This window comes from Brassica napus, chromosome C4, assembly GCF_020379485.1.
Source record: "Brassica napus cultivar Da-Ae chromosome C4, Da-Ae, whole genome shotgun sequence".
NCBI lineage: Eukaryota > Viridiplantae > Streptophyta > Magnoliopsida > Brassicales > Brassicaceae > Brassica > Brassica napus.
The window spans coordinates 25937649-25949385 of record NC_063447.1 but is presented as its reverse complement, the minus strand read 5'-3'; the positions used below and the strand labels follow the sequence as shown (position 1 = coordinate 25949385).

Sequence of the window (11737 nt, the reverse complement as noted above, 5' to 3'; positions counted from 1 at the left end):
CCTGATTCTATCACGGCGATAGAACTTGATTCTATGAAAAGATTTAAGTATCTATTTCTCTCTTTTGGAGCTTCTATCAAAGGTTTTAAGTATCAGAGAAGGGTCATTGTGGTGGATGGAACTCACCTAAGTGGAAAGTATGGAGGAACTATGTTAGTTGCAGCCGCACAAGATGGCAATTTTCAGATATTCCCATTGGCTTTTGGGATCGTGGATGAGGAAGATATACCTTCTTGGGAATGGTTTTTCACAAAATTGGCTAGTTGTATATCTCATGACAAGCCTCTGGTGATAGTCTCCGACCGGCACAAGGCCATTAAAAGTGCGTGTGATAAGGTGTTTCCTTGGGCAACCCGAGGAATATGTTATTATCACCTTCAAGATAACATTGTCAAAAAGTTTAAAGGGAAACATCTCATGTACTTGGTGAAAGGGGCTGCTTATGCTCACACGGTTTACGATTTTGACCGGTACATGGCTGAGATACGGAGTGCAAACCCGGAACTTGCAACGTATTTGGAGAAAGCCGACGTCAGGCTATGGTCAAGGGTTTATTGTAAGGGGAACAGGTTCAACATAAAAACAAGCAACATTGCTGAATCTATTAATTCCGCACTGAAGCGAGCAAGAGGATTTCCGATTACGTTCCTGCTGGAGTTCATAAGGCAGAAGTTAGGAAAATGGTATTGGAAAAGGAGACAAGATGCTTTGAGTCTCACAACTGAACATAGCGGGGGTGTTGAATACTTGCTTGCTGTTCGAGAAGAGATAGCGGGTACGATGACGGTCGAACCAATTGATGGATGGCATTTCTTTGTCAAAGGTGGCAAAATGGACTGTGTGGTTGATTTGGAACATGCAAAGTGTGATTGTGGTGTCTATGGAGTGGAGAAAATACCTTGCTCTCATGCTATAGCTGCTGGAATACATGCTGGTTTGCATATCTCCACACTTGTATGTCCACTGTACTCAAAGAATTATCTGTATGCAGGATACTCAGAGAATATATATCCTATCGTGTCACAACATATTGAGGAACGAGAATGCTTTCCTCCAGAACTAAAGCGTGGTCGGGGGAGACCGAAGAAATCAAGATGGCAATCTTGGTTGGAGCTATCTAGGATGAGAGGACACAAACCCAGGAAGAAACACAGGGCACGGAGATGCTCAAACTGCAAGGAAACTGGCCATACGAAACCACAATGTACACAACCAGTTGACTAGTTGTCCAGACGACCTAAATTTAAGTCGTCCAGTCTTGATTACCCGTCCAGACGACTAAATTTTTAGTCGTCCAGTGTATTTTATTTTTAGACGACCTTCTACTAAGTCGTCCAGTGTATTTTATTTTTAGACGACCTTCTACTATCCCTTCAAGTGTATTTTATTTTTAGACTACCTTCTACTATCCCTTCAAGTCGTCCAAACCTTCTAGACGACTTATTTGTAAGTCGTCCAGTTGGAAAACCTTCCAGACGACTTATTTCTTCCAGACAACTTATATATTTACAAATCTATACAAAGACAAGCTGAAATACAAATACTTCGCTCGTTAAAAAATCATGTTCAAATACAAAGACAAGTTCAAATACAAAGACAAGTTCAAAAATCATGTTCAAATACAAAGACAAGTTCAAAAATCATGTTCAAATACATCTAATCATACATGCCCACGAACTTATCACCATCCACATTTTCTTTCAGATGCTGATCAACAAGCTCCTTCCATATATCCACCGCCATATTATCCCTCATTTTCTTCGCGTTGCACCTAGCAAAGTCTTTAGGGTCAAAGGAGACCCCAAGAGCATGACATTCAATGTACTTTACAGCGTACACGCCACAATCACCATTGTTGGCCGTGGGTACACCTTTCAGCGGTCTCTCATATGTGTATGGCTCCAACCCGTATTTGACCCGTATTTCGTCGGTGGCTGCGCACTCAACAAGCAGATAAGGGACCATCTGGAGAAAAGGCTCCATTATCGCATCCCATGCGTCTGGTACACTAGATGAAGGTATGCTGTCCCAGACGACTATGTGCCTCTTAGGGATCGATATCCAAATAGCAACCCAATGCTTGTCGTCCAAGTTCACTGGCGCATAGATATCATCAATGTCCTCCCCCCACTTCTTGTTTGATTGGCAAAATGAAGGTATTGATCCGTCATAAAAATTCGACGCCCCACCAGGTAGAACTCTTCCTAAACCTTTGTGATCAGGTTCCGATGTTTTGAAGAGCTGATACTGCTCTCTCCAAGACTGGGAAAAGTTGTGATCCAGGAAGCACATTCGCTCGCTCCTGAAAGCTTGTGGGTTCTCCTGATACCTCTGCCTTAGCACATTAATCCAAGCATCTATATGCTGCATATTAAATATAACAAGTTAGAAGTTACCAGACGACTTAAATATAAGTCGTGTGCAGAAGACTTACGCAGTCTTCCAGCCATCCTCTGGCTGTCCGGAGGAAGTGGTACCACCTTGTTGGTGATGTACGTGGTTTGTCCTCGGTCTTAGTTAAATAATGACTGCAAACAAAAAAGCAATCAGTTTTGGACGACTAAATCAAGCTATTATGGGTAAAGCAATCACTTACGGATCAGTTTTCAACCAATCAGCGAGTTCCTTCAACTTATCTTTGTTTACTGGCGGAAATGGATTATAGGCTGCCACTTTATCTTTTTTTTTCTCTGCCGTATAAGGAGATCTCACAGTGGGAGCAGGTTTCTTCGCTCGTTTACTCTTTGCACGCTTGTCCAATACAACCAGGCTCGGTTCTGAAACTGGATCGCTTGGCTCGGTGGAAGCGAGGCTCGGTTGTTGATCGGTGGAAGCGAGGCTCGGTTGGTGATCGGTGGAAGTGACAGCAACAATCTCTTTGGAGGTGACACCATCTGCTTTATCCTCCGGCAAGATCTTATTTACCGAGTTCGCCTCGGTTGCTGTATCCTCCGGCAACCATCTCTGCAATAAAAGTTGCACACAAGTTAACCCTGGACGACTTAAATAAAAGTTGTCTGGACGACTAGTTGACCCTGGACGACTTAAAATTAAGTCTTCCGTGGTCAACTAGTCGTCCAGACAACTTACGTTTAAGTCGTCCAGGGTCAACTAGTCGTCCAGACAACTTTTACAGTCGTCTGGACAACTAGTTAACCCTGGATTTGATACTAACCTCTTTGATTTGAGGAGGCTGTTTCTTTTGAGGAGGAGGCTGTTTCTTTTGAGGAGGAGGAGGCTGCTGCTGTTTCTTTTGAGGAGGAGGCTGCTGTTTGGTTTGATGAGGAGGAGGAGGCTGCTGCTGTTTCTTTTGAGGAGGAGGAGGCTGGTTACTAACCACGGTTTCATTGGCATGAGGGGTAGCCTGTTTGTTTCTACCCCCGGTTTCTTTGGCAAGAGGGGTAGGCTGTTTATCTTGAGGGGTAGCCTGATTGGTTAGCGGTGAGGGGTAGCCTGATTGGTGACACCAACCTTCTTCTCCACAGCTTCCAATCTATCGGACAACTTCCTAAACTCCCTCATGCACTTATTAAACCCTTTTTTCATGCAGTCAGCTACGCCCTTGAACATAATTTCCAACTCCTCTCTGGTCACCCCTCTAGCCTCTTCTCTAGCCTCTTCACTAGCCACTTTAGGAGCCTCTTTACGAGCTTTCTTCCGAGGTCTTGGATTGTCTTCCTCCTCCTCCTCCTCCTCCTCCAACACAACCATCTCTTTGGCCTTCTTCGATGGAGTCACAACCTTAGGTTTTGTATTGACCTTAGTACCAGTGACTTCCCAGCAATCCATGGTCCACTTCCACGGTCTCCGCTCATACATGACTTTAATGATGTTCTCCGCGGGCAGGTCCTCAACCTCAGAGTCCCATTTTGGCCACATTTCACTAATGTCCTTCTCAACAAAGTTGATCACGCGGGTCTGCAGTAAATAGAAGAATCGAGTTAGATATTTGAAAAAAAATACTAAATAGACGACTTAATTATAAGTCGTCTACTAAGTCGTCCAGCTGGAAGACCTTCCAGACGACTTATAATAAGTCGTCTAATAAGTCGTCCAGATGGAAGACTTTCCAGACGACTTAATTAAGTCGTCCGATAAGTCGTCCAGCTGGGAAGACTTTCCAGACGACTTATTATAAGTCGTCCGATAAGTCGTCCAGCTGGACGACCTTCCAGACGACTTATAATAAGTCGTCTGCGCAGTCTTTTGGATTGAAGTAAATACCTGACTCAAGATAGCAGCTTTCATTGATCTGCGGCCTCTGCTGCCCTCGTAAGCCAGTATCGGTGGAGACGGACTGTCTGCTCTGGGACCACCAATACTAGCACCCAATTCCGGCATAGCTGTGTACGTCCAGACCTGAAGAACTTGTATAAACCCATCCACGGTGTAACAGCCAGCAATTTCTTTGTTCCACAAAGAGTCCATCAGCACCTTAAACGCGACTCTCCCCCATGGATAATTCTCAAACCGTTCTAAATCCATCACTAGCCTTGCCAGAGTAGATCGTGTAGCGGTTGAAAACTTTCTCCCTTCAATGAATCCAGTGAAGATGGAGAGGTACGCGAGCCGCTTGCGATCTTCCCTGGACCAATCCCCGCATCTCTTCAGTGCTGCTATTATCTGATCAGTAGTTGGCCCAGCTTCCAGATGAACTCCCAGCATCCCCCAGAAAGAAACCATCTCTGGGGTAACGTCACATTTTGGTGTCTCAAGGTCCTCGATGTACTCGCAGTTTAGACCAGTGAGGTTTTCAAACTCTAACAGTGAAAACCTCAAAGGTTCTGGACCAACGAGAGACCACATCTCATACTTCTTCTTAATGTCCAGCTTGAAACTGAGCATGTAGTGAACCAGCCTTGAAGCCCAACCAAATCCCTGCTCCTTGAACTTGATGAAAACTCCCAAACTCGACTCCTTGAGCTCTTCAAATTCGTCATCAGTAAGAGCTTTCCTAAGAGCAGTATGCAACTTGCTGTTATCCGTATGATACGAAATGCTATTGTGGGCTTCTGGCTCTTCCCCTGATGTGTATAACCTACGGGGGAGTTCTGGAATATCCATCCTTTTTGTCTGCAAAATAATCAAAGACAACAATATAAGTCCAGACGACTTAGTAGACGACTTAAATTTAAGTCGTCTGGAAAGTCTTCCAAATGGACGACTTATATTTAAGTCATCTACTAAGTCGTCCAGTTGGAAGACTTTCCAGACGACTTAAATTACTTACAAGTCTTCCAGTCGCAGAAGGAGTTGGAGTACTCGTCATTGCGGTTATAGATCTGAAAAAATAAACGTGAAACGGTGAGAATGAGTAAATTGATAGAGACAACGTTTTATGTTCATCTTTTCCTCGAGATTGATGACTTAGCGGCGTTAGGGTTTACAGAGAAACGGCGCTAAGGTTTACAGAGAAGAAGCGGCGGCGCTAGGGTTTAGAAGAAGCGGCGGCGCTAGTGTTTAGAGGAAGCGGCGGTGAGAACGTTGGTGACCACGGTGGCGAGGGCGACGGTTTGTTCGGAAATAGTGGAAGCGGCGGCGCTAGGGTTTAGAGGAATCGGCGGCGCTAGGGTTTAGAGGAATCGGCGGCGCTAGGGTTAGAAGAAGCTGCGGCGACAACGGTGAGAATGAAGTGAGATAGATAGCCGACGTTGAGAACGATGGTTTGTTCGGAAATCGTGGGAATTCGAAATCGCCTTTGAGAGAGAACTGTTAGGGTTTCTGAATTTCGCGAAAAATGAAACAAAAAAAATAAAAATCACCTTATATATTGGGTAAATAATCCGGTTAGCTTTAAAAGTACATTGGTAAACTTTAAGGTTTGGTCCGGTTTAGACGACTTATTCTGGCTGATAATGTACAACAGACGACTTAATATTTAGTCGTCTGTTTTCAGACGACAAAATATTAAGTCGTCCTAGACCCTAAAATGAACCCCTAAACTAAAATGACTAGATTAACTAACTAACCACGTTATAAAATCAAATTATACTTAAATAGTGTTTACTATACACAGAAATGAACACGCATAAGTAATTTTAAAAATTTTCAAAAACGGTTTTAATGCTTTCCAAAATCTAACCCTAAGAACACATACAATACTACAACATATGTTGATGAAACATAAACTAAAGAATATCATGACTCACTACTTTCACTCATCTATGCTGAAAACAATTGAAATTTGTTATATCTTAATTTATACCTCCTAAGACATATGTTAATTACATAATTCCCATTTTTCACTTATCAAAATATTTTTTACAAAATTTTTAAATTATGTTTAAGACTAACTGTCCAGACGACTTTCAGTTAAGTCGTCTGGACGACTTATTTTCAAGTCGTCTAAACAGACGACTTGCGAGGGGTAGAAACGTAAAAAAAATTCCGTTTTTTTGTTTGGTCACAAGGGGATAGTTGTAATTTCAATAGCCTTTTAGGTTACTTTTGCCTTTGACCCAAGTTGGGGTATTGTTTTGGGTTTGACTCCAAGTTTTGAGTCACACTTGGGCAATTCTCCCATAAAATTAAACACCCTATCCCCCCCCCCACTATTTCTAATTCATCTTCTTTTTTATATTTTATATTTTAATAGCTACATATTAAATAATAATGTTGATTATAATTAACTTAAATAATTTAAATGACATATTTTGAATAATTTTTAGTACTAACTATTTTAAAAAATAATACAAAAATTAATATAATTAAAATAAATAAAATTACGAAATTTCAAATACACACGATATAACACACAAAACAACAAAATAAAAACACCCAAATATTCTGTGTAAGAACATGGGAAGCGTATGCCAATATTCATTTGCTAGTGCTCGGTCCAAACGACACCGAACCATTACATTTTTCCTTTTTCCTTGTTTTCTTCTTCCTTGCCAGGACATCTGATTTCCTCGGGCCAGAAAGTCCAAAACTCCAGTATTCCTAATCATATTATTACAACTTAGTTGGATTAGAGCATTCGTCCCTTTCCATAAACCTATTAGGAATATTTTCAAAATATTTGCAACTTACATGACTCCATGAAAGTAATATTTCGAGAATCCTATCAACTTCCATAATCCATAAAAGTGATATTTCATTTTCCTAATATGACGTGCATGTCTTGGTTTAAGTTATATGATCTTGTTTAATTTTCATCACCAAATCCTGACGAAGTCTCTGACGGATTCTTTGACATAGTCTCTGCCGTAGTCCTTGACGAATCCCAATAAAGTCCACTTTGATGACATCAAACATGATTCACTACTTAGGTTAAGAAAACATATGCTTTGCCAGACGATGCCGAATGCTCCTCAATGTTCGGACATCCCAAGGAAGTCCACCGCTTCTTCAAACTTCTTAACTGGAACAACCTTAGTTAATATATCAGCAGGATTCTTAGTAGTACATATATTCTCCACATTTACATCACCTTAAGCGATAATATCCCTGATGAAGTGCATCTTTCTCCTGATGTGCTTAGTCCTTAAATGATACACATTGTTCTTTGCTAGACACAATACACTATGAGAATCACACGATATTTCCACCTTGTCTTGTTTGAACCGAAGATCCTCTGCTAAGCCCATTAACCACATTCCTTATTTAACCGCGTCAACCAGCGCCATATACATTGCTTTAGTTATTGGAAGAGCCACTTCATTTTGTAGACTTGATGTCCAACTGATTGTATTCCCACCAGCCATGAAAATATACCCTGAGATCAACCTTCTATTGTTCAAATCCGAAGCAAAATAAGAATCAAAAAAATCTTCAACTTTAAATACCTCATTTTTCCTGAAGCATAGTTTCAAACCTTGTGGTCCCTTCAGGTATCTCAATACCCACTTAACCGCAGTCCAATGAACCATCCCAAGCTTACTTATAAACCTGCTAACCAACCCTAATGCATATGCCAAATCACACCTCGTACCTATCATACTATTCATTATGCTTCTGATAGCATTAGCATATGGAATATCCTCCATACTTTTCTCAGCTTCAGCATCATCGGTGGCAGACAATTTAAAAAGTGAACCAACAGGCGTTGACACACTCTTTGAGTCATCGATGTTGAATACCTCGAGAACCTTCTTGATATAACCAGATTGAGATAGTGTCATCATCCCCTTTTCACGATCTCTCTCAATATCCATTCCCAAAATTCATCTTGTTGGACACAAGTCCTTCATCGCAAATCTACTGTTGAGTAGCTGCTTCACTTTCCTGATCTCTGCCGCATCCCTTAATGCAACTAATATATCATCCACGTATAACAAAAAATAGATGTATATACCCTTGGATACCTCCTTAATGTAAACACAATGATCATATTCACTCTTCACAAATCCATGACTAACCACAAACTGATCATAACACGTGTTCCATTGTCTTGGTGACTGCTTTAGTCTATAAAGAGCCTTCTGAAGTAGACAAACGTGATCCTCTTTTTCTTTATCCTTAAATCCTTCTTGTCGCTCCATGTAAATCTCTTCTTCAAGTGTACCATGAAGAAATACAGTCTTTACATCTAGTTTCTCAAGCTCCAAATCCAGATTCACTATAATTGACAACAAAAACCTTATGGAAACATGTTTCACGATGGGTGAAAACACATCTTGATAATCAATACTCTTCCTCTCTTTGAGATTGTCCCTTAACAACTAACCGAGCCTTGAATCTAGCTTCTTAACACCAGGTATACGAGATTTCATTTTAAACACCCACTTGCAGCCGATCACCTTACGCTTATTAGGCATTCTCACAGGCTTCCAGGTTTGATTCTTATCCAGTGAAGTGATCTCTTCACCACATGCTTCATCCCACTTCCTACTCTCTTTGTTCTTCATGGCTCCATGATAGTCTCGAGGTTCTTCAGCACATACGCCATCAGTTACATATAGCGCAAATGCTGATATATCCTCTGAGTTAGAGTACCGTGCAAGTGGCACTATTCTTCTCCGAACTCTATCCCTTGCTGTTAGGGAAAACTATCCCGGTATCATTTCCTCCAGCCTCCGGGCAGGACCCAGGCCCCCGGGTCCCCGCTAAAAGGAACCCTGGGACCAGTTCCAGGGACCGACCTCCCTTCCAAGAAATGGAAGATTTCCGATAAGGAGAACCTTCCATATTTTCGAATATGGAAGATTTCAACCTAAATCAAACCGACTTCAAGGCGACTATATAAGGACTCCTAAGTCCCAAAAGCAAGGGATCGACTTCTCCAAGGCTTAGAGATTAGGGTTAGACATCTAGAATTAGGGTTCTTACCCAACACTTTGTAACCTTGTTTACTCTCGCTCGTTCTACCTAATAAAACATTTCTTTAAGCCTATATCCTTATTACTTTACCCAAATCCTCACGAAACATACAAACCTACTCAAAACAATTCTCTAGCTTATCCATCGTTATGTGGTACTCTAAAAGAGCCTACACAAAAAATCCCCTAACAGTTTGGCACTAGAAGGAGGGGGGTAATCAAACTACGTTACGATGACAGTGGACAAGCATAACAAGCCATCCGATGATGCTCAAAGGGTAGATGAACTCCAGAAGCAAATTGACGGCATGCAGAGCCAAATAACCGAGATGAATCGAACTCGGAAGCAACCGGGGAAAACCCCAACCTCTCTTCAGAAGTCCAGAGTCTGAAAGACAAACTTGACGAACACTCCAAACAGCTGGAGCAAGGTGCTGAGAAGCTCAGTCAGTTGCAGTCGGAGAATACGGTCCTCCGGGATCAAAACCAATCCCGTACCATGGCAGGCAACAAGAAGCGTCGTTTCAACACCCAAGTTCGACCCATGGGGAATCTGAATACTCCTAACTCCGGAGAAAGCGCGACCAATCCAGCTCCTGGGTCAGGCGTAGACGGGGCAACGCGCGTAGGGGCTGAGAATCCTCAGGTCCACAACCTGGAGGAGAGTGATTCAGAGCAAGAATCTTATAAGGAGACGCCTGAAAAGATATCAGCGACAAAGTCCTCTATGACTGCCTATCTCGAGAAGATATTCTCCAACAGATTCGACGCTATGCAGTCCATGGTAGAACGCCTACCAGGAGTAGCTCCCCCAATCCGAAGGAGTAACCCGGATTCCTATGCAGATACCCCCTTCGTGGAAGAAATCACCTCGGTCGAGATGCCTACGAAGTTTTCCTTCCCCAACATAAAGATGTATGACGTCACGGGTGACCCCGACGATTATATCGCTCAATACAATCAACGGATGCTCGCGGTTGCGCTTCCAAAAGAATCCTGGGAGGCTACAATGTGCAAAGGCTTTGGCTCCACTCTGATATAACCTGCCCTACAATGGTACATCAACCTACCCACCAGGTCTATATCCTCTTTTGCGAGCCTCAGCGACAAGTTTGTGGAGCAATTCGCAAGTAGTAGGAGCCTGGAGAAGACTTCAGACGGCCTCTACGAGATTCTTCAGCATCGGGTAGAACCCCTGCGAGATTACATAGCCCGCTTCAACCAAGAAAAGGTGGCAGTTCCCGAATTCAGCATTCCTACTGCGATCTCTGCCTTCAAAAGGGGCCTGCTTCCAGACGGAGGCCTCTACAAAGAACTAACCATGTATCCCTGCAAGACCATTGAAGACGTGTTATCCCGGGCCTGGGCGCAAGTGAAGTGGGAACAAGACGTCGCTAGCCACGCTAAGGCCCAGCCGAAGCAGGACCAAAAGTCGGCCCGATCGGATCAAGGAAATCGGGATGAAAGATCCTCCCAAAGAGCGGCCAAGGACTCCGGGAACAGAAACCGGGGCAGGTTCCAGTACCGACCCCTGAAAAAGGAAGAAGGAATGTCGGTATCCACTTGGCCCGACATCTCCCATCTCTCGATATCCACACCGGAGCTAGTCAACATCTTGAGGCAGATGGGCCAACAGTTCAAGTGGCCTCAAAAGATGAAGGCACCTGACTTGTTCCGGAACCTTGGCCTCTGGTGCGACTTCCATCGTGACCACGGTCACAAAACTGAAGACTGCGTCACTCAAAGGATCGAGGTCAATGAACTACTCCAAAAGGGGCATCTCCGGGAATTCCTCTCAGAAAAAGCCAAGAACCATCTAAATAAAGAGGTGCCGGCGAAATCCGCTGGAGCTATACCCGCCTCACCACCTCGCCAGGACCGAGTGATCCATGTCATATCCGGAGGTTCAGAGATAAGCGGCGTGAGTCATGCAACTGCCAAGAAAAGCACCCGCAACGCCAAGCAAAGCCTGGAGACGACCAAACCAAAGCGCTTGCTCCTAGGTACCGACAAAATAAGCTTCACGGCAGGCTCCCCACCACGATGCCCTGGTCATCTCGCTCACCGTAGCAAACTGCTTGGTAAAAAGAATACTAGTGGACAATGGTAGCTCCAGCAACATCATCTTCCAGACTGCTTATCAGAACCTAGGGCTGGAGGAGAGCGCCCTGACGCGCAAAATAACTCCACTCATCGGATTCAGCGGCGAAGTCAAGCAAACAGCCGGAGAGGTCACTCTCCCAGTGTACGCTGAAGGGATCAACATGTCTACCAAGTTCCTGGTCGTCGACAGTCAATCAGCATACAACATGATCCTAGGAAGACCCTGGATTCACGACATGGGAGCAGTCCCTTCAACCCTTCATCAAATGGTGAAATTTCCTACACCCTGGGGCATCAAAATAATCAAAGGAGATCAGGAGAATTCGCGATCCTGCTACCAAACCACCTTAAAGGGAAAGACCAAGGTCTTATAG

General features: G+C 43.4%; 1 protein-coding gene across 1 annotated transcript; it reads left to right on the top strand.

The window, feature by feature from the left end:
• The first annotated feature begins 9759 nt into the window (after nucleotides 1-9759).
• LOC106393070 lies at nucleotides 9760-11737 on the top strand. Its single transcript, XM_048755663.1, has 3 exons — nucleotides 9760-10271; nucleotides 10338-11263; nucleotides 11358-11737. Exons 1-3 carry the CDS (start codon nucleotides 9760-9762, stop codon nucleotides 11735-11737), a joined length of 1818 nt encoding a protein of 605 aa, XP_048611620.1.